This window comes from Emydura macquarii, unplaced genomic scaffold (genome assembly GCF_026122565.2).
Source record: "Emydura macquarii macquarii isolate MOO-44397 ecotype Brisbane River unplaced genomic scaffold, CSIRO-AGI_Emac_v2 contig_1827, whole genome shotgun sequence".
Classification (NCBI taxonomy): Eukaryota; Metazoa; Chordata; order Testudines; family Chelidae; genus Emydura; species Emydura macquarii.
Genome location: NW_027131964.1, coordinates 246,330 through 270,729, shown reverse-complemented (window position 1 = coordinate 270,729; position 24,400 = coordinate 246,330). Strand labels below are relative to the sequence as shown.

Below are 24,400 nucleotides of genomic sequence, written 5' to 3'. Positions count from 1 at the left end.
TAATCACAGATGGCTGCTTTTACCTTATCTGTAATTACCCATAATAATTGCTCCTAGGTCATCAGATCAGACAGTTTTCCATAATCATCTTCAGGCCCCACCCCCATTATCTGTTTCGCATAAAATTACACATTTTATGCACATATTCAACATGAGCGATATTGTCAAATAGTCTGAAGTTTCTATACATCAATCGATAGGTTTCAGGGGTAATCTTAAATATTTTTAGTGAAATTTATTTAAATTTCTTATACACCTTAGCATCACCCTTCTCCATATCGTTAAAAACTTGTCTTGCTTTCCCAGTTAATCTGGTTAAGAGGATAGACATCCTCTTTATCCACTGGAATATTGTACATCCCATATAATCTTTCAACGGTGGACAGGTATTCTTCTTCGAGTGATGTCACTGTGGGTGTTCCACATTAGGTGTCGCTGCATCCCATGCCCTTGATCAGAGAGATTCTCAGCAGTGTTCATTCGGGCTGCGCGTGTGCAGCTGTCTCGCAGCGCTTTTGGCGCATCTTCTAGCATGCGTGCAGCCCAAGCCCCTCAATTCCTTTTCAACTGTCCATGGTCCAAGACTGAGCGTTACCAGCAAACTTTACTTGTTGTTAGAAATTTTAGAGTCCAATTATTAACTTAGTTTAGTCATAGTTAAGTCTGTTTTAGTCAGTTATTTACCTGTTTTAAAAACATTTTTTTTTCAATTTTATTTTCTCCAAGTAGCGGAGCTTATAGGAATAAGATATGACAGGTTCCCCTGGTTTTAAGAGATGTACCTCTTTAGGGAGACTATGCCAGTGTCAGATGGGCACTCACTCTGTGTACGGTGCTTGGGTGAAACCCATGTACCTCAAAAGTGTACACATTGCAAAAACCTTAAAACAAGGGACAGAGGAGGGACAGAGATCTGAGGATGAAGTTAATCCTCATGGAAAAATCCCTCAGACCTTCATCTGACCCGGGACTGGACAAGCCTGACACGGAACGCTTACCAAGGAAAAGGGCTCCATCTCCTACTTCTAGTCCTGCGGCAAAGAGAAAGTGTTCGCCTAAAAGGCTGTCGCCCAAATATAGTACCAAAGAGGAGAAAGGATCCTCAGGTACAACATGGTCAGTACCACCCAAGAACCTAAAATGTCCCGGTCAGGAGTTGAGCAATTTAAAAAAGCTGTCTTCCTCCAGCACGGCACCAATGGTCAACAGTCACTACCTGTCTAGCGGCGCGGAGGAAGAGTACGGTGCTGAGAGAAATTATGGCACCCACGCTGGCACCGAGACCGACCATGGCACCAGCAATAGAGAATATGCCAGCCACGGCACCAGTGACTGAGAAGGCACCGACTCCTAAGTGCCGCACGGCTTGCAGCACTGGTTTCTGATACTGCACCGGTCTCGGCACCGACTACTATAACGGAACTGATAAGGACCACAGCACCAACCTCGGCACCGTTGGACAAAAGAAAGTACAAACAACACCATATACAACCTATCCAAACCTCACCTCCAAGATCAGAAGGCATTGATGGGTCTCCAATATACTTCGCACATGATGAGGCATTCTCACCGGTACGCTTCCTCAGCACTGATGATAGCGAGGCAGAGGAAGCTCAATTCTCATCTGAGCTCTCCTCCCCCACCAGACCTTCACTAGACCCCAGTGATTATGCCTATCATAGAGGGCACAAACCATATCCTTATTATGGCCCACCATGGATTGCCCCTCCTAATCCATACCATACCAAATGCAATGGCATAATTGGGATGCTTGGTCCTCCCACTTTAGATCATATAAGAGACCTACCCAGCTCCCAAGTAAGTACAACGAATTTGATGAGCGCATCAACTTCAGATATAGTGGCCAAAGTGGGGAAGGAAACTCAGGCAGAGATCTCCACCGGGGATCAGGATACGTCTGCTCCCACAAACGAGTCATCATCTTCACCTGATGAAGCTGTGATTCCCCCTGAATCAACTATTGTAGATAATCCTAAGCAATTTAATGATCTTTTCAAGAGGGTAGCTCAAGATTTAGAGATCCCTTCTAGAGGAAGTGACAGAGTCACATCATAAGTTGCTGAAGATATTGCATACAACGACCTCCTAAAAAATCGCACTCCTGAGGGATGAGGCTTAATAGAACTGGCCAATAATATGTGGATGACACCAGCAACCATTCCTCCTACCAACAAGAGGAATGATAGAAAATATTATGTTCCAGCTAACGGGATGGAATTCGTATTTACTCATCCACCTCTGAACTCACTAGTTATAGATGCTGCCAACCAGAGAGGAAAACAGACAAATTATAAATCCATGCCACATGACACGGACTGGAAACTACCGTATTTCCCCATGTATAAGATGCTCCCATGTATAAGACGCACCTTAATTTTGGGGCCCGAAATTTGAAAATAAATGTATTACGGTACATCACCGGTAAGTACCACTGTATAAGACGCACCCAGTTTTTAGACCCCAAATTTTTCAAAAAAAGGTGTGTCTTATACATGGGGAAATATGGTACTTGATTTGTTAGGCAGAAAAATCTGTTCATCCTCCACTTTATTAAAAAGGGTCTCTAATGATGCAGCACTACTATCAAACTATGATCATAACATTTACAAAAAATTATCACAATTCATAAATGACATTCCTAAGACCAAGAGAGACCAATACAGGAAGTTGATTAATGAGGGACAACTTGCAGCTCGAACATCCTGCAGGCTGCTTTACATGTGGCTGATACTGCATCTAGGACAATGGCCACAGCTGTTGTCATGTGTAGGGCTTCCTGGTTTCACTCTGCAGGCCTTCCAAGGGAACTGCAGATGAAAATAGAAGATGGATAAAACAAAGCTTTTTGCAGAGAAGACAGACTAAGTCTTGCATTCTGTGAGGGATTATAGGGCTACCCTCAGGACAATAGGAATATATACACCTGGAATGAGAAGGAAACAGCACAGGTTTCAGCCTTACCCTCGCAGATATCCCTTTCAACCACAGTATAGACAGTATGAATCCCAAAGGGGAAAACAGAGATCACGATAATGTAGACAGCCACAACAATCATTCACCACTTCTCAGCCTACACCATCCAATCAACAGTTTTGAGGAGTTGGTTGAGTGTCTGAGAAACCCCAAACACCACACAGTGCAAGCCTCACTAAAGGAAAATTTCAAATTTTGCCTAAGACCATTCCATCTCAATTGGTCAACAATAACAACAGCCAAATGGGTTTTGGAAATAATCAAGTCAGGATATACCATCCCATTCCTTTCCATCCCGCCCACTCACTACCCTTCCCTGTCTCTTTTCAGGGACCCATATCACGTGCAAGTATTGCTACAAGAAATAGACCATCTTCTACAAATAGGGGCAATAGAACAGGTACCACTTCAGCATGTAGGGAAAGGATTCTATTCCCACTATTTTGTGGTATGGAAAAAGAGTGGGGGATGGAGATCCATATTACACATCAGGGCATTAAACAAATTCGTGAGGCGGCAAAAATTCAAAATGGTCACTCTAACGACTATAATACCGGCACTGCAAAGAGGGGACTGGTTCTCAGCCTTCGACCTCCAAGACGTGTATTTTCATATTAATATCCACCCGGTGCCCAGACGTTTCGTAAGATTTATGGTCTCTGGCAACCACTAGCAATACAGAGTTCTACCACTTGACCTTTCTATGGCACCGAGAGTGTTTTCCCAAGTGATTGTAGTGGTGGTGACACATTTAAGGAGATAGGGAGTTACCGTCTTCCCATATTTGGACGATTGCCTGATAAAGGCATCTACCCAAAACCTAGCCAAACATGCTACTGATCAAGCCACAAAAATATTTCAGAAGCTTGGACTAAGAACAAACATGGAAAAGTCCACTTTGAATCCAATTCAATGTCTGGAATTCATAGGAGCAGAGTTGGCCTCAACAATAGCCAGGGCATCACTACCAATGGCAAGATTCATAGCTATTATGGACCTGATATTGTCAGTAAGAAACACTCATTGTGACAGCTCTTGTTGTCCTACAGCTTCTGGGTCACATGGCAGCTTACAACATTCATGGTGCGACACACACAACTACACATGCGATGCCTCCAAGGATGGCTCGTTTCAGTATACAAACCAAACAGACACAGTCTGGGTGGACTATTGACAATGATGGGGATTTGCCAGAGCCATGCTACAGATGTTTAGCCTGGTGGCAGCAACTATATTTGCAGTACCAATGGTACTTCTCTGTGTGAGTCTCTTTGTGGACCTTATCAGCCCACAAAGATTTATGAGAACAAGCAACAGGCTTATACCTTCTGTTTTAAAAAGTGTTACAAGGGTGATATTGAGTAGTGTACCACAGGACATTCCTGTTAGGCTCTTAAATGGCAGGAAATTAGTTGATAGACCTACATATGGTCACTGAATCAGATATTTCTTGAATGAAGGGCAAAGTGGAGATAGATTTGTTTGAGTGGGAGTTGATTTTACCTCTGTATAGGGCACTGGTGAGACTGATACTGAAATACTGCATCCAGTTCTGGTGTCCACATTTCAGAAAGGATGCTGAAAAACTGGAGAGGGTGCAGAGAAGAGTCATAGAAATTATGTAAGGGCTGGAGAAAATGCCTTGCATTTCAAGACACAAGACTTAAAGAACTCAATCTGTTTAGTTTATCAAAAAGAAGATTGAAAAATGACTTGATTACATTGTATAAGTACCTTCAGGGGGAGAAAATACTTGGCATTTAGAAAATACAAAAGGGGTCTTCAATCTAAAAGAAAGGCACCTAACAAAAACCAGTATCTGGAAGCCGAAGCCAGACACATTCAAATTGGAAGTATACCACAATTTTTAAGTCAGGGTGATTAACCATTGGAAAAAACTGTCAAGGGAAGTGGTGAATTCTCCAGCTCTTCATGTCTTCAGATCAAGACTGGATGCCTTTCTGGAACTTATGCTTTAGTTAAACAAAAGTTACTGCGTTCAATACAGAGGTAACTTGAAGTGCTTGTGATATACAGGAGGTCAGACTAGATGATCTAATGGTCCCTTCTGGCTTTAAACTCTGTGAATATGTGAAGCCCGCTACAAGATAATAGTATCAATCAAAGTGAGGAAAAAATTCCATCTAGGCTTCACAACACTGTCCAAACCTATTAGAAGCTTCTAGGCCCAAGATTTTGGACTGCAATGTTCAACTCATGCTATCAGGCCACCATTATTTATATCAGGGTCCACTTAGCTGCAGATTGAGCATGCCACCTTTCAGTACACATTTATACAGCGTTCAACCTTTGTATTATTTCAGAATTTCTAAAATGACTGCTCCATGCCTATCCCATAGTTTGAGCCCCCTCTTTCCTGGGACCTAAATGTAGTTCTGGGTATTATGGAACCCCCACCCAAGTGCTCTCTCTACCAGCTCACACTCAAAACCCCCTTCCTGCTAGCTGTTGCCTCGGCCAGGAAAGTTGGTGAGATTCAAGCACTGATGAAGACATGCTATCTTCCATGGGGATAAGATGGTAGTGATATCTCATCCTAAATTTCTTACCAAGGTAGTGTTGGATTTTTGTTTAAAGCAAACTATCAGCCTCTCCCTTTCTTTCCCCCAAACCACACATAAACTCAGGAGACCGTGCCTACACTCCGTACCACACTCAAGCTCCATATTTTAGATGTTTACAGAACCCTTCTTTATTATTTAGCTAGGAAAAATGTATTCAGGAACTCACTCTTATTTATTTGTGGCATTGGAACAGCCTGTGAAAGGTCAGGCCCTCTCTTCCAGAGATTATCCAAGTGTATCATTTAGTGCATTAAAATTTGTTACCAACTAACAGATATGCTCCTTCTCTCGGGCATTAGGGCCCACTCAACTATAGCCTAAGAAACCTCTGCAGTATGCCTATGAAATATTCCTACATCAGAGACTTGAAATTCAACCCTTTTCTTTACTAAACACTGCACTCTGGATTTGGCTACTTGATCAGATGCTAAATTTGGAAGTGCATTTCTGCAGTCCTTATTTAGATAACTATAGGTTTGATTCCTCAGACACTTTTATTAATCTGGCAATTGCTAGCTCAATACCATAAATAAGAACCACACAGACAAAGCCTCAAACAATGAACGGTAATTTACCTTATCAGTAACTTTTGTTCATTGAGATGTTTTTTCCCATGTGAGTCCCATGACCTGTCCTCATCCCTGCTACATCAGAGTCCATTTCTTCTGGGATTATGAAGTAGCAAGGGTGAGGGCCACCCTGCCATATATGTCCTTGGATCAGAAGATTTGGGAACACGCTGGATGCAGGCATAGCCCCAGTGGACACTGATGGTCAAAAAATTCCAATCATACATTTGAGGCACATGCATTCCATAAGCGGGACATAGTAACAATATCTCTGAGAACCACCGTTACTGTAAGGAAAGTAATCATTCAGCATTATAAAGCCTCTTTGTATTTTTGCCTTTCCACGCTTTGCTATGAGTGCTAACAATAAAGTTAAAGAAGCAATTATTCGAAGTGCTATGTAAAGGTGATGCATAAATGGAGGTATAGGTCAATTTTATTCCTTTTTAAGCATAGGAAGAGCAGAGTGGACAGCACAGAAGATGAAGATATAGGTGGGATGACTTTCAGTCTCCCCCCACTCAAGCAAAAGTGGCATGTGTTTTGTTATGATCTTCAGTGCTCTGGCATGAAGAAGGGAACTCCTGCAAATTTTGACTGCAGTAATGGGACTGCTGTTCTTTTATGTTCTTCTAATGTGCTCTTGCTTTCTTTTGCATTATATAAGTCTTCTCTTTCATGTGTCATATTATACTATCTATATAATAAGATTCCAGGATTATCACTTTGTGTCTCTGAAGCCAGTTATCTCTGTCAGTGTGAAGCAATGGAAATAGCTACAGGCATGGCTGAGCTCTTTTTGTTCAGAATATCAACAGTTTCAATCATCAGTGGGTTTCATGGTCTTTTACTGTCCTATTTTTTAGTTCTCAAACATTTTGACTTTACAAATTATACCCATGAAGTATATAGCTAGAGAAAGGCTATGCCAAGAGTCCTAGACTATTGTGATATCAAAGGTAACTCAGCCAATCACTTCTCTTCCTCTTCCTCCAAATGAACTCTATAGTTCATTTGCATGCGGCAATCTCATGGGTCGTATGAGGGAGACTGCACAGATGGTGGATTACTTGGCCCAACTGCCACCTACACAGAACAACACAAATCTCCCAGCATAATGCCCTCCAGCACAAATCAACACAATCACTTGCACAGCAACACAACTGACATACACAATAATCGCAAATAGGCATGGCCGCTTACCAGAACAGACGCTCCTCATTTGCCATCCACACAACTGTCCCAGTACAACTACTTGCACAGCAACACAAGCAACGCACACACTAACCCCAAACATCACTCTTAAGCCTAGAATGTCTGAGTCATTGTGAAGTGATGGAAACAGCTACAAGTATGGCTGAGAGCTCTTTGTGATTAGAATATCACCAAATTCAATTATCACTGGGATTCACAATCTTTTAACTTCCAATTTTTAAATTCTCAGCCATTTTCAGATTTTTTACTCACCTGTGTGACAACACAGGCTTTCAGCTACTAGTATTCTATATCATATGTTGAGTGTAATAAATGGTTCTAGTTCTGATGGGTTATTTAATATGCATTAAAGTGATTGATCTATTTTAAATATTTGATTGCATTATGTTAGGGTTTTTTTTAAAAGCCTTGTTTTAAATGGATGTTTTAGAAAGAATTTTCATTCTTTTTAAGGACTAAAATGTTACAAAAGATTTGTAAGACAAAATGAGGTTTTTCAATTGATTTAGCAAAGTGTGAGGATGAATGGTTCAGGTGTCAGTTCTTCGCTACCAGATGAAATCAGTGTAATGAAAGACTGCTCTTTGATTCTTTTTTTTTTTTTTTTTTTTGCCCAGACATGCCAAAATGTACAGCTACTCTTATAATTTTCCATAATTTTTTTTGTGAAAAGATTTTGTTTCCAGCAAAGACTTTAGAATACTTTTAAATTGACTTCTTGGCCTAGGTTGGAGGCAGGAGGGCAAAATTAAGAATAAAATACACATTTTAAAAGGATACAATACAATTTTTCAGTGTATGACATAGGGCCAGATTGTGAGATTCTGAGCATCATCATCTTCCATTAAAGTCACAGGCTCAGGATCTGAGAGAAGATATGTCTTGTAAAATATAAGATAGATGGAACAAAATATAAAGGACTGATCTATCTGGTGCTGCATATGAAAGTGTAGGGATAGACTTGTTAAAGTCCCACCCTTTTAAACACCCACTCAAAAACTATCTTGTGCTCACCTGAGCAAAGTGACTTCCCCTCTACTAAGGACACACATCACCCCAAATGGCCAATTCAGATGCGCCAGGGGGAGCAGTTTGCACCTCTCTAAAGAATAGTGCAGCCCTCACACACCTAGCACTCTAGGATAACTAAGTAAAATCTCCCCTCCCCCCCAAACTTTTCTGGAATGATGCAGTGATCTGACATATTCGAGCCCTATTACTATAGTATGTTTTTATATAATACTATGAGATATAGTGTGAATATAGTAATTGCTACAGTTTGCACTCTGCTGCCTCTAAAGTCAGTGTCCTTTAAGATGTGCAGATTGCTTCTTATGACTTGAGCTCTCGAAGGTATTTTTCAGTTGAAATCATATCTGAGTAAATATCGGCAAAACACTTTGTGGCAAGGCCCCAGTGCCAGATTCTTTGACACAAAACAGAAGCCTTTTTTGGCACAAAGGAAATACTTTTTCACAAAGAGGTCATGTTTGTTTTCTTTCCATCACCATTTTCATAGAAAGAAAAAAAAAAGCAGGCTTTTCACAATGAGGGAAACTACTTACAAAGTGAAATGTTTTATTGAATTAGTAAATGAATAAATGATCTGTTAATATACCAGTTTACTAGAGGAGCAGTTGTGGGAGGCTAGAGTGTTGAAAGGGAAGGAAGATAATAGTGACAATTGTCCTCAGGGAGAAAAGAATTATCAGTGAAATGTGAGTGGCTCTAAGTATCCAAGAGTTAGGTGGTCTTTGTTTTTGTGGTAATAACTTCCATGTAACAAAAATGTCTGTTTTTAGATGACTTCAAGAGATATGCAGAAATGTATCCAGACTTTGCAGAAGAGTATCTGTACCCTGATCAGATGGAAGTTGAGAGTTGTTTGAAGACTTCTCTTCCAGCCCCTAATGGATTCTGTACTGACTTCAGCCCAGAAAATGCTGATGATAAAAATAATCCCCAGCAGAAGAAACTGAATTAATACAACAACCATCCTATTCCTCTCCTGGTGAGAGGAATATTTCCTTTCCTGGAATCTTCATAGTCACTCCAGCTATACAGCAACTATAACTTTTGTGTGTGTGAAAGATTTACTACCTTAATACTGTTCTTTAATTCCCACATGCTGTATTTATCAGTGTCTTCAGGCTTAATTATCAGGAGATGGGTTTTATTTTATTTTTTCAAAAAGGTCTTTGAAAGCCAAGAATGTGATGTGCTTCATTATTAATGTGCATACTTAAAGGGAAGCTACACATTTATTTATATTTGATCAGTTAGTTTCATGTACAGAGTGTTGCACAAAGTGTGCATGGATAATGAATTGTAGCTACTGTGGTGGTGAGTGCACTTTGATTAATTTTTTTTCCTGTTTAGGGAGGTGTTTATTTAGGGTCAAATCTGCTGTCCTTATTCACATAAGCAGTCCCACTGATTTCAGTAGGATTATTTCCATGAGAGAGGCAAGCATATTTTGGCCCTTTTTGTTGGTTTCAGTAAACAGTTCAAGAAACAATGATGCAAAAAAAAAATGGAGTTTTTTGGACAAACATTATTTGCTTTTTATTTTTGTTGTTAAATGATGAAATTGTCTCTCTCTTTCAGTCCATTACATGGTAGAATCAAAAGGGAAGGGACTTTAGCTCCCATACGTTTATTTTCATACAGTCATCTGCAGAACACAATGAAATCTGGAATGCTTTCAAATCAGACATGATAGATATGTCTGTGTGTACAAATTTGTGGCAAACAAATTATGCTTTCTGTCCTTTTCTGTAGAATTATTCAGTCTTTTCCACCTAGTAATTACATGAGGAATTTATTATAAACTAATTCCTTATTTATTTAATTTAGATATTAACCAGGAATCACACAGGTGCAGCTTCTTTGATAAAAGTCTCTGTCGACAGATGCATATGCACGTGTGTGCATATATAGTCAAATACAGGTTGTAATATGGAATAAATACTTTATCAGCATGAATTTGGAAAGGTTGCATTACTTATGAGGGGCAAAGCCACAAGTGAGTTATATATATACATGTATATATCTTCTATATCTTATCTTCTATATGATGCAGATATTACCAAAAAAATTAGGAATGTTTTACAGAAGTTTTAACAATGTTATTGGCACTCTTCCTTATTTCTTTTCTTTTGTAAATCCGGGTACTTTAGTTATCAGGAATAAAGCTGAACAGGACTCAAAGGGGCGAGAGAAATCAAAACTAATATTAAAAACCTCCCAAAATGATGATGTTTTTCTGAGTATAAAAATGTCAAAACTTGAAAGCTCAAAATGCATCTTTAAGGGTGAGAAGTAATGCTGGGTCCCAATGGGACCCAAGGTAATGGTAAAAATTCTGAACCGCATCACTAATCTGGCAGGGCTGTACTTCAAAACGCAAACATTTTTATGATTAGAAAAGCAGCTACTGACCTAGGATTTGAATCTTGCCCATCCTGGGTGAACAAACCGTACTAATTTCAGGCCATGGATGGAGCGGGTAGAGAGGAGGAGGAGGAAACCTTTCTCTGGCTGGTTGGTTTTTAAAACTGGCAGCAGCTTGAAGCCGGTTAAGTTTTAGAGTATGTCCTAGAGAGAGATATTAACATGTAACGGGCAGCTGATTTTATTAAAAGTAAGTAATCAATAAATTATTGCACATGTGTGCAAATTATTATACAAATAGCACATCCGTATGTATGGTATATTGCATATTATACACACAATACATATGGAGGTGCTCTCTACGTGGTAGATGATAGAACCTCAGAGTCATGAACACGTTGTGAATGGAGGTTGGTTGTAACTCTGAAATGTTCATAAAACTGAATGAAAGGTTATGATTGTTTTTTCAAAAGTTTACAATTGAATATTAATGTCATTCAGTTTTGAAATTTTACTATGCGGAAGAAAAATGCTACTTTTAACCATTTTAATGTAAATGAAACAAGCAGAGACAGTTTCCTTACCTTGTAAAATCTTTTTTTTAAATTTCCCTTTTTTTGTAGTTTACGTTTAACACAGTGCTGTACTGTACAGCATTTGCTTTTCCGTCCTCCACACTCCTCCCCACCCCAGCTGCCTGATTGCGTACTTCTAGTTCCAAATGAGGTGGGTGGTTGATTGGTCAGTTCGTAACTGAGGTTCCTACTGTATTGTGTAACAATGTGTAAAATTAATGTAATATTAATTAATACCTAACCTACATTTTGCATACTTATTCCCCTCACTTACTTCTCAGGACTTGCTGTAACATTATACATTTCTGAGCAGCTTCAAACAACTATCATTTTTTAAAAGAAATTAACCTGACAGAATTTTTTTTCCTCTTTTTCCCCAAAAAGGGAATTCTACCCACACCCCAAAACCACAGTGGACTGAGCAACACAGTGAACAACATTCAGTCCTGGAACACTGATAGATTTAAGATCCAGTATATTGCAGCAAGACGGGGCTAAAAATGGGAGTTTTTAGATACTTGAAAAATATTGCCCTTTTGATATTTTTAGGTATAATACAAGAAAAAATATTCTGGATTTTTAGATATTATGGCAGCTTCTGGCATTCATTTGGGCTAAAGCTATCTACAGAACCTAGATTTACAAGTGGAGAAATATAAAAAAGTCCCAATAATCTTAATTATCTAAAGTAGTTTCTCTCTGATACACAGAATACAGGGTGCAACGAGGTTTAAAATTTTTATCAGCACTCATTTGTGATGACCTACATAAATTGTTCATAGCTTTGCCTGTTGTGAGTAATGCTGTGCCATCCTATTCTTATATCAATAAAGCCCTTATACCAAACTAAATGATCATATATTATGTCCTTAAAATAGCTATAGACTCAGCCAAAGCTTCATTAATAGGAAGTTACATAACAAACCATTTTGGAAAATCCCTGAAAAACAAACCCTGCAACACTTTTTAAAAATGTAAAACTTCAAAAACCCAAGCCATTCAAAGATTCCACTTCTAACCTCCCCCTTTCCTGAAAAACTAAGCATTAGAAGGTGTAGAAATGCTTAGTGAAGATCTCCCAAAGAATCTTAACTCTGGTCTTCCAGTGTTACCAATTTCCATATTCCATCCTTCCTTCTTTCCTTACACACCTACCATGTAAGATGTGATCTCTTACTTAGTGCTTTTTCCTGAAAATTAAAATTTTCATTTTTGTAATGACTTTAAAAATTCTATAGTCTGTGTCTGTGATTCTTACATTTGGAAATGCCAATATAACATGGACTGTATAGTGTTGGTTTTATAGATCTAATGCCAAATGTGATTCTAGGGATAGAGGCCTAGGGAACTGGCCTAGATACACAAGCAAATGCCTAAATTTTAAGCATTTAGAAATCACAGGAACAATACTGTGATTTACAAAGTCTGAGTTAGGTGATGAGATTCCTCCTATTATATAGTGCACAGGGAAATCTATGAAAGTCAGCATGCTAGACAGAGAGTCATCTAAGCTAGTCAATGGGAGATGCTGATGAGAGGGTTGTATCCTAAAACCCACTCCCCTTGTGGAAATAGGTGCCTCCCAGTAGCCTGAATTTAGCTGCCTGTCTCTTCTAGTGATCCACAACTGGTAATTCTTGTCTTGGAGTCAGGCAGCTATGGTATTTCTTGTGAGAATGAGTTAAGCACCTGCTTCACGCCACCCAAAGCATTCATGTATGTGTATTGCTGCCACCACCACCCATCTTACAACTTTTACCCCCGTGGTTAGAGCACTCATCTGGAATGTGGGAGACCCATGTTCAATTCCCCCTTCTGCCCCAAAGTGGGGAGAATGAAGTTGAAAAATGGTTGCTCACCTCAGGAGAGTATTCTAATTATTGAGTTATGGAATGTTCTTATGTAGGTTTATTTCATATTGGATAACTACTTGGTGGGCCAGAGAGTGACTCTATAGCCTGATGGTTAAAGCAACCACTTGGAAGGTGGGTGAGCCAGGGTCCAGTCTGCCTGTTTCCAGTGACTCTAATTATTTATACACAGTGGAACAACTTTACTAGGAGAGATTGAAGGACCCCCCACATCAGACTATCCCATAGCTCAGAGGTTAAATTACTCTTCTGAGAGCTGGGAGAGACCCCTGTTCAAGTGTTTTCTCCCCTTCTAGCAAAGAGGGGGAGGTAAATCTGCCTCCCAGATGAGTTCTCTAACCACTGAGATAAAAGTTATGTTTACCTTCACCAGCCAGATTTTGAATCTGGGACCCAATCCAGTGGCTTCTGAGCACATCTATGGGATCAGGCCCTACATGCAAATTAGGCGGATGAACCCCTGTCTTCCCCATTTTGTACCTCGTTCTGGGGCCTAGATGGGAGACAGGCATCTAGATGCCTAGGCGGAAACAGCAGTGCCTATGGCCAGAGGTAGGTACTTAGGCAATGAGGGAACTTTCACCCTGAAAATTTAAATACTGAATGAATTTAGGTGCCTAGAAGATTCAGTGGAACTTTTGTGAATTTCAGTGGAGCCTATAATTGGGGTTTTAGTGCCTAAACCCAGGCATAGGTGCCTAAATCAGGTTTAGGCACCAAAGAATCTTTGTGAATCTAGCCCTTTGTATCTGTAGGTAGACTAGCTCTGAGGCTAATCGCACATAATTGCTTACATCTTAATTTTGGGGAACAATGTGGACTATATATAGTTTATGATGTCCTGAAGTCAGTGATATAAACAGATAAAGTTTATCTTTAAATAGTACCTTATGTAATCACTGGGGACCAGATTCTATCACCCTTAATTATGTTGACTAATGCTTCACTCCACATGCAATCCCACTAATATCAATAGGATTACATACAGAGCAAACTACTACTCATTGTAAGGTTGAAATGCTCTGGTCTTGCAAGATTAAACGTGGAGTAATCTAGTAAAATTGTTGGGGTCACCAATTACCTGACCATATCTGCTCACTGGAAATAATGCTGTATCTAAATTTCTCATTTTGATAATGACAATTTGGTTACGGTTATTGGCTGGATGACTTTAAAGAGGTATTTCTATACCTTCCACTGAGCTTGTCCCCCACCTTTTTTTTAAAACAGAATCTTAACTTTCCCAGGATTCCAAAGTTTAGGGCTTTTTTAAAATAGTAACTTTCAGGGTCTGTTCAGTCAGAACTTCAGATTACATTTTTGCCTGACAATTTCCTTAGATTTTTTTTTTTTTAAGTCCAAATGCTATTGGGAGCGAGGACTGCAGTGGACCTAGCATTCTGCATATAGGGATCCCATTCTTTCCACTTCCATAACCTTCCTCTTTATCTTTCTCCTCTCACAATATTGTGCTTATCACTTTAGTAACAATAATTATGCACCTAGAGCATCCAAAATTATATGTTGTTTTCTCACATAATGCCTTTGGAAGCCACAGCTGGAGGCTGCATTAACTTTTTGGTAAATTCCCCACAGCATTGGTTGGGGCACAGTATACATCCCCCTTCTGTCCCTGCCATCACATTCAGAAAGAGAGGTTTTCATGGAGGAAACCACCCATGTCTCTTACTACAAGAAGTTCTATCCTACATGTGGATCTTGGGGGATTCAGCCAAGTTGCATTATGTACTTGTAATAGACTATACTGGCCACAGCAAATGTTTATTCTAATTTTAAAAATGTTGCAAGCAATTCCTGAACATGCCTGTTTGAGAAATTAGTTTGTAAAATAAAAAATTGCCTCATACCATAGAATTTCCAATGTGTATTATAATCTTAAGTCAGAATTTTGTTTCTGTATGCTCAAAGAGAGTACAGTCTTCTGTCACTGCCATGTTTACTAATCCCATTATGAAATTCTATATCCATGGGCCACAAAATTAATTATATGAGGAAAGAGCTGGGTGACAGGAACTGATTTGCTTCTTCTCAGGAGGCAAAACAACAACCAAGAGAAGTAAATAAAAATATGGTTTGCTTGTAGGAGTAAAGCAAGACCTCAGTTCATATTTAGTGTTGATCACATTTGTAAACTGATTCATCCCCAGAGTTGATCAAAATTACACAGAAATAAGTTTGCACATTGTTCATTTCATAATAGAGTGTAATAGATACTCTTTTGAAGAAGAAATGGTTGCATTTTAATGTTTGCTTGAAGTACTTTTAGTAAATTTTCCTAACAATAAATGTAGAGGTTGCCTAGATCAAAAAAGTTAAATGATTTCTGTATTCAATTGATGCAGAATCTATACTGGATTACCTTTGGTATTCTCATCATTAAAACAATTTTCACAAGTTATGCTTCCATATAGTAAGTATAGGACTAATTTTATTACACCAAAAGATTAAATATTTCCATAATTAAAATACTGTTTTTGCCCAAGGGAAATAAAAAAGGGTTTTTAATTTTCTGTCCCAAGTGATTTACTGCTGACTTGATTTTCTCATTCTTCTAATCTGTAGCTACAATAAGAGCATATAATATATATTAGATTCAGATCAAATGTGATTAATATACTGAAAAGAACTCTAAGACCTCAAAAGCAACTTTGAACATAGCAATTCCTGTGCAGCTCTCCTTATGTGCCTACTTGTATTACCATTTTCTATAGCGTGTATTACAGTAATATCTAAAGTGCTGTGAAGCTAGGAAGGTCTGTTTGGGTGTTTTTAAACACAGGTTTATTTTTTATAAACATTTCAGTTACGGTATGGAAGATTTAACAAATAGTTGGGTCTTGCAGCATGCTCTAAAATAGGTCAGACTTTGACTATCTTCTCTGATAGCTCATTCCATTTTAAAAAGAAAAAACCCTCTCAGGTAACATGATACTATTTCCAGCTCCCATGTACTTTGCCTTTATTTTGTTAGATGCAGCAGCCTAGAGAACCAAAGCAGTCTTGGTAAGTTGTAGATGTAAAGGCAGCTACGGATGTTTGAGGGTCCTGATCCATTCATGTCTTAGAAGATGAGGACCTGGGCTTTGAATTTAATCAGAAATTACGTTGGAGCAAGTGTAGGATGCAGAGTTCAGGGCTGATTTGCTCTAGGGCCCAGATTTTTAAAGGTATTTAGGTGCCTGAGTCCCATTTGACTTGACTTCCAGAATCACAGCATGTTCTAGATATAATGTGTTTCAGTATTCAGCTTGGAGGGAATAAACACATGAGCCAAGATTTTTGAAAACTAGAGTCTAAAGTTAAGAGTTCTAAATCCATATTTAAACACAAATAAATGGTCGGATTTTCAAAATTGCAGGTCCCACTGGGATGAGTACTTTTGTCTATCAAACCACCTATTTTAGGGTGCCTAAATGTGGATTTAGGAGCCTAACTTGAGTTATTTATAAAAGTCTTGATCATATATCATTCTGGCCAGATCTGGCTTTTCCATGTGGCTTTTCCTTCCTTCCTCTGAAAGGAAGAAAGAAAAGCTCCTAGCTAGTGAAAGTGAAGGTAAGTATTTCTAACCAGTAGGTTGATGAGTCCAGCAAGGGTCCATGGTTTGGTTTACTGACAAATTGAGGGTAGGTATCACAATGAGGACAGTATCTCAGCTAATTCTTCTGAACGTTTTCTGTTCCAAGCAGCATTACTCCAGGCTTGCCTGTGTCCAGTTTGAGCCAGCTGCTCTTTGTTCAGAAGCCAATCTCTTTCGGGTATTATGATATCTTGTGAGGGCTGTCTCTGTCTGTCTAAAAAGAACTATACAGCTGGATGGCACTGAGACCACAGTCTGGGATGTCTGTTCATTTCTTCAAGTGGCCTCATGTTGAAAAGAAGGGCCAGGAGACAGATCAGAACTTTCTAGGACTTTCACATGCAAATTTTCTTAAAGAGGTATGATCCTCTGGAATCTAGTAGGAGGAATGACTAGAGCTCTTGCAATACTGGTGCATGTACTCTATCCATATAATGCAAATAGATCACAAGCTCCTTGTGATCAGTTGTGTCAAAGATTCCGAGATTAAATAGCATAAGCACTGAGACTGGTCACAACAGAGCCATGAGAAGATAATTCATTGGCACTATTAGGGCTTGTGTCCATGGAGAAATTTCCAGTATCAAGTACAAGTGAGATTCAAGCAGACTCTTGCATTTTTCAGGAAGGTTAGCTGGTTTGCTTTCCATAAAGAAGGTGTTAATTATTTCAGTAGCATTGAATTGAGTTCTGTTTGGTTTTCACCAGCCAGGGGGACAGAAGGGTTCCTTGTTTTGCTGGTGGGGGCTCAACATTTTTTAGGGTTTCTTTCATTATATGCAATGGGACCAAACTTGGGTGACAGGGTGGCTGTTGTTTTCTAATGTACATTTTCTGTCTCAAAAAGTCCATCTTATATTTGTTGAATTTTCTGTGGAATTGGATGAGAGCTCTTTGCAGTGGTCAGTATTTCGGTCTGATGTTTGGTTTATGTAAGCTAAATTGACTTGCAATTTCATTACACAAAATAATTTTGCAGACTGAGATTTTTGCTTCTGTGATGGCAAAGGACAGGGACTTTCATTTTCTTTAGCAAAGTGGCATAATCCTGTACAAAGTTCACTGCCCTGTCAGCAGATGGGTTCAGATAAGATTTTTACACTCCTGGTGTTGAATCTGCCTGCCTGCTTCCTCTGACATGCTCATTGATGAGACATGGGGATCTCTGAGAAAAATGCAAGGAAAAGGCATGTTGTTTGGGCCTAGCCATTAATGATTGTGATCATCAGTGGTTACAATGTCTGCTAATACATCACTACGTTGGCTTCATGGCTCTTCTAGGAACTGCTGAAAACTTAAAGGATTCAGAAGTTTTGGAATATCAGCCAACTTTAATTATCCTGGGGAGGGGGGCCATTATCTTTGTCTGAGTGAGATGGTGGTTGAACTAGGAAACCAATATGTTTAATATGTCCCCAGTGTTCTCTCCAAGGCTGAAGACTAGGTTTCACATATGCAGAGATGGAATTGAGCCAGGCTACCCAGTAATCTTGAGGCTACCATCTGATTCTCCAGAATCTCAATTTAAAATAAAAATCTGGTGGGGGAGTAAATCCTAAACTCTTGTGGTTTCCTGTAAAACCTTGAAATGTTAATTGAGTGTAGTGATGTCTGCTGAAAATCTTAAATAGTAGATCTGAAAAATGTGAATACACTTCTCCATCTCTCTGAGCTGTAAAGCCACATGCCCAGTGATGATGATTTAAAAGTCAGCTATTTCACTGCTGGTGAAAGAATGTAAGATAGGAGAGGGACAATCATATTAAAGTTTTGCACAATCTACTGCAAGCGACATTCCATTTGGATGCCAGGAACGGGTGGCATTTTAGAGTACTAGCACTTTTCTCCACTCCAATCTTGACTTTTAGAGCCAAAAAAACAGAGGGTGGCTTGATTGGATTTCTGAGCGCTCCTAAAAAAGAACCAATCCCACAGAGCCCAGCACAACATCTGTGCCTCCCCATTGAGCAGCCTGGCCTGATCCCAGAGAAGTAGGAACCTATTCTGCTATGATGCTAATGAGGGGCCCAGACTTCTTTTTCCCTAGATCTTGTTGGCACTGTTCATCCTTTTATTGGAGGCTGTCTGCAGCCTCAGGCAGAGACATCATTTCAACCATTAGACTCAGGTCATGTTTACAAGCTTTTCTTCACAACCGTGAGGGCTTGAAACTTTAAAATGAAAGCTGAGACTTGGATGCCATCACAGGACTCCGTGAGGTAGGGTCATTGGCACATGGCTAATTGTGTCTATGCCTTAATATAGAATGCCACTACTTTTCCCCCTTCCGCTCCAATTCAAGCCTTGCATATCTGTTCAGTGGAGTGAGTGAGTGAGTGACAAGAGCCTGTGAGAAACACCTGGTTTCTATGCAGGACAAGATACCAAATGTTAGAATGATTGTCCTTTGCAGACCATGTCAAAGACATATGGTCGGTTCCTCTATAGTAAGTTTTCAGATTGTGACTGGAGGCCGTTAGGTTGCTGCCATCCTCTATAGATAGAAAACATGATGTGTTATTCTGATACATAATTTTCGAAGAAAAATATAGCACAAGGAGCAAACAAAATAACAAAAAGAAGGGATCAGTTAAGAAGTTGTTTTTTCTGAAGGAAAGGGACTAAAACCCACTTATCAAGCACCTGAAATCACTCCAAGTCTACAGTTTGCATGTAGCTTGCATATATGTAGAGGTTTTGTATGATTTAAAGTTGAGAACTTTTAGAAAAATGCATGACCTACAAAATCTGGATTGTGTATGTTTTATAATAGTTACTGACATTCTTTTTACATTGTCACCTTATATGGTGAGTGCCCATTATTCTAAGAGTTTGACAGTATGGTAAACAGTTTGTTCTCGCAGATGCTGGAGAAAGGTGAAGCTGTAACACTTTTCATGTTACCATGGTACCGAAAATGGATTTCATCTGACTTCTAGGACATTTCTAAGTCTGAGTGTATATAAGAAATCACAAATACATGTTTTTTGTCACTAGCATGAAAATAATTTTGTATTTCAAATGTTGAAGAAATAAACTGTAAAGATCTTGTATGTTCTAAGTATATATTTTTGTCATATCTTGTCTTTTATTCTAAACTAGATATTTCTAATATTTTGGAGAGGAGTTTTAAGCAAGTCAGTGTTGTGACTATACTTTCCTAACCAGAAAATCAGTTTTTAAATAATCAAAAACTGAAATTGTTTTACAAAAAAAAAAGAAAGTAGAACAGAATTCCTTAAAGAAGTAGTTACACTTGAGTCTCATTGGCAACTGTATATATTTAGGTAGACAAAAAGCTTAGCTGCTTGTCTGCGTAGTAATTTGTCTAGTGATTTGTTTCCATTATAATTTTACTGCTTTCTGTAATAACTTTTTAGGGGTATTAAGAACCCCATGTAAATCAGTAAATGTTAGAAAATTACAATTAACAATATAGTAATCTTTTTGAAGTAGAAGAGTTTTATGTTCTGAGGACCAAAGTTATCTACTAACTTTGTATTATATACTATTCACTTGAGGGGGTGGTTTTAACAAGTTGACTTCCAGATCAATTGAGCGGATCTTCACTGACCGCTCAATCGATCCGGATAGATCAATCTGACAGCAGTGAATTTACCACCTTCAGTGAAGACATACCCTAAGAAACACTTCTAATTTGATCGTTGATACTGGGTGTATCTTTTTTTTTTTGGTTGGGTTTTTTTTTTTTTTTTTTTTTTGGAAGAATAAAAGTTGAGTGGTCAAACAAGTTGCAAATATCTCAGAAAAAGATAAGTAATGTTTTAAAATCTCTTGAATTACCATTAAACTAATATCAAGATAGAGTTATGTATTATGACATACTGCATTTTTAGTTTTTTAAACAGAGGAATTAAATTGGAAAAGAAAACTGTTAGTCTTCCAAATCTATTTTTCTTTTTGCTACTCCTGCTTCCAATATAGACTACTGCCATAAAAAGAATAATTCTAATTTGAACAATGACCTGTGCCAATATGGCAGTTCCTATGTTCTTACTGAGGGAAGCCAGTTTTGTAAGAAGCCACTTAATATGTAATTAGGGGCTTGTGGCACTTTCAGTTGAAGTCAATGGCATAAAACTCAAACTTCAATGCTGCTGGATCAAACCCTCTGTTTAAATAAAGACACACTCTGGCAACAAGTTTTTGTTGTATCTCTTGAATATAATACATAAAACAGTTTATAGTTAAACGCATCCTAATAGTAAAGTTTTTTCTACTGTAGATGTCCCTATTAGCAGGTTTCTATGGTGTATGTACATATGTATCTTTGAATTTAATTGAATTATATTTCGTGATTTAAAAAAAAAAAAAAAAAAAGGAAAGGAAAGGAAAGTAATCAAATCTATTATTCGGATGGTGGAGGTACTTTGGCCAGATGTTAACCCTTTTCCAAATGAAGGATAGTTTCAGTGCTAAAAAATGATTCTGTAGTTTTTATTAAAACGCATTGGAAACATATTTTAAAAACTGGATTTTTTTTGTATATTTTCTCAAGTTTTTAAACAGTCTAGGTCTAATAGTACCTCCTAATACCAGTGATGTTCAGTAAGTAATTTTGTAAAGGAAATACCTCAACTTGAGCAAATATTTCTTCCTGTTAATTGTCAAGTGAATTGAAATTGTCTTCTTTGATGTTGACTATGAAGTGCTATAAACTGAACTGAGCCAACCAGCAATGTAATTACGTAAGTTTAAACCATGCTTTGAGCGATATGCTGATTTATTAGAAGAGAATTGATGTCAGTATTTATGAATGATACCTAATGAGTTTTAATGTGCACTATGGAATCACTGCTCATTTTGCTCAGTGGGACATTTTCCTTGTGACTGTTTTGCTGTAAATTGAATTTTCAGTGTGAAGCCAAATTAAAACAAAAAAACACACAACAAAGTGTTTGGTTTTCTTTTGCTTTAAGTTTTTGATTAACACCAATGGTCACAACAATAAGAATGGATATAAATGTTAGGTAATTTGTAAAATTAATCCTTATAGAGAAATCAAAAGACTTTATTGGTTTAAATCCTCAATGGAAACATGGAGGGGATGGTGAAATTTACATCATTTTTGTAAGCAAAAGAAGCATATCAAGTAGGAGTAAGATGGTATTACCTATATATATAGGATTAGCATGAGCATTACTAGAATATTGTGTCCAGTTCTGGTGTCCACACTTCAAAAAGGATGTTGAAAAACTGGAAAGGGTTCAGAAAAAAGTGATTCAAGATCTGGAAGATAAGCCTTATAATGAAAGACTAAAGAAGTTTTAGTTCTATTTAGTTCATCCAAAAGAAGGTTAAGAGGTGACTTGATCACACTTTACAAGTATCTAAATGACAGAGATTTTGGATAATAGAGGACTCTTTAACAAACAAAGCATAACAAGATCCAAGAACTGGAAGCATTCAAATTGGTAATAAGGCACAAATTTAACAAGTGAAGGTAATAAGTTGTTGGTCCCTCACTGAAGCTTGGTGGATTTTTTTGGTTGGCTCTCTCCCAATACCAGAAGAAAAGGGAAGGACTGAAGAGGAGTCAGGATCCTGAGACTGACAGGTCACCATGGCCAATGGGAAGAGGCCAGCACTCTAAATCAGGTAGGTTGACAGGGCAGGCAGACCAATGAGGGAGTTGAGAGCCCAGTGCTCATCCTCTGTGTGAGCTGAAGCTGCCAGGGCAGAGTAAGGCAGAGCCAAGGAGGGTGCAACAGCTGAGAGGCAGAGCTCAGCTGGAAGCAGAGCAGCAGAGATCAGCCATGCTGAGGGTGAGCCAGGCAGAGCTATAGTGGGGAGCTGAGGGGCCAGAACCAGGATGGCCATTCCACAAGTAATACTGGAGCTGAGCATAGTGAGTGGCTGGGAAGAGCGAGGTGCAGACCCTGGGCAGAGTGGGCCCAATGCTAGAAAACACTGCAAGACGAGGGTTGTGAAGGCTGGACTGGGGGTGGGGAGGATGCAAACCTGACAGGAGAGTCAATGCTGAGGAGAAGGGTCCAACCACCTAGACCCTGAGGGTACGTAGCCTCCACTAGAGCAGGTCTTATCAGCAGTATCACAACAGCAAATCCAGGTCCTGAGAAGGAACAGGATGTGATTTTTTCTTTGAGTTCCAGAGACTTGTTTATAGTGTTCCCAATGCCCACAGTGCAGGGTTCATTGATCCTGTGCATAGGATCCACACCATTAGTTTACTGTTTGGGTTCTGTTAGCACTGTCCAGGTCTGGTCAAGAACCCTACTGTGACCTGTCCATGCCTAGGGTAGGTCACCTGAAAATGCCAAGGTCAGGGCAGGCTGCAAAAGGAGAGCAGATTCTCCCAGCACTGGTGGGTGACACTGAAGTCAGACTTCGCAACCAGCCACAAACACTGCTTCTGATTCCCCACACTGGTTATCAAGAAGCTAAAACAAAATATACACAGCCTCCTTTACTGCATTTCAGTCTCTGGTTCCCAATTAGCCATTAGGTCCAGTACAGAGAGAAGTTATTTAAACTCTATGCTCTTTACCAAAAGGTTCTCCTGACTCCAAAGGGTCAGCCACATTACTAGATCAATATGTTTGGATCGTACCCAAAATACCACACTGCCAGCCAATCCTTTAATAATTAAAACTAAAGGTTTATTATAAAAGGAAAGAAACAAACCATAAGAGAAATGTTAAATGATTAATGCCATCACAAACATACAACTGATTTGAAAGTCCATATATATGAGGTTTTCATTAAAGTTGGGGAGTTTGCAGGCTTGTATAGTCCCTCTGGTGCACATCCAGTACCTGGATGGGTCTCAGGTCCTTTGTTTCACAGTTTCAGTTGTAGATGAGTTAATCCAGAGATAGATGAAGACTAAAGACAAAATGGATGTAGTGCAGCTGCCTTTAATGTCCCTTGGCCTTTGCCATAATTCTTGTTGAAATTTACAGAAATAAGATGGAGTCCACATGAGTAAGTCCTGGTGACTCATAGCCCCTGGGTTCTTTCCTTGGGCTTATTGTACCTTTGAGTTCCCTTAATGGGCCATCAAGCAGTTAGTGCTGCAGCCATCCTATCTGGGCTATCGCCCAGAAACACCGCACAAATTGAAATACAGATACACTGCTGACTCGTATCCAGCTTTTTATCCACGGTTACCCCCAGGTCCTTTTCTGCAGAGCTGCTGCCCAGCTCGTCGGTCCCCAGTCTATAGCTGTGCATGGGATTCTTCCTTCCTAAGTGGAGGACTCTGCACTTATCTTTGTTGAACCTCATTAGATTTCTTCTGGCCCAATCCTCCAGTTTGTCTAGGTCACTCTGTATCCTATCCCTACCTTGCAGGGTATCTACCACTCCCCCCAGCTTAGTGTTGTCCACAAACTTGCTGAGGGTGCAATCTACCCCATCCTCCAGATCATTAATAAAGATGTTGAACAAAACCGGCCCCAGGACCGACCCCTGGGGAACTCCGCTTGTGACTGATTGCCAGCTAGACATGGAGCCATTGATCACTACTCGTTGAGCCCTATGCTCTAGCCAGTTCTCTATCCATTTTATAGATGCTGGTGTGTTCAGTGATTTCTGCAGCTGAGCATTGAGGGAC

General features: G+C 39.2%; 1 protein-coding gene across 2 annotated transcripts in view; it reads left to right on the top strand.

Moving 5' to 3' along the window:
- The window catches only part of LPCAT1 (lysophosphatidylcholine acyltransferase 1), a 138,273-nt gene extending 125,205 nt beyond the window's left edge, over positions 1–13,068 (top strand). For both annotated transcript variants that reach the window (XM_067557416.1, XM_067557415.1), the window contains exon 14: positions 9,166–13,068. In XM_067557416.1, coding sequence (XP_067413517.1) covers positions 9,166–9,347 — 182 coding nt within the window. In that variant the 3' untranslated portion in view covers positions 9,348–13,068. The remainder of the gene's footprint in view (positions 1–9,165) is intronic.
- Positions 13,069–24,400: the final 11,332 nt, after the last annotated feature.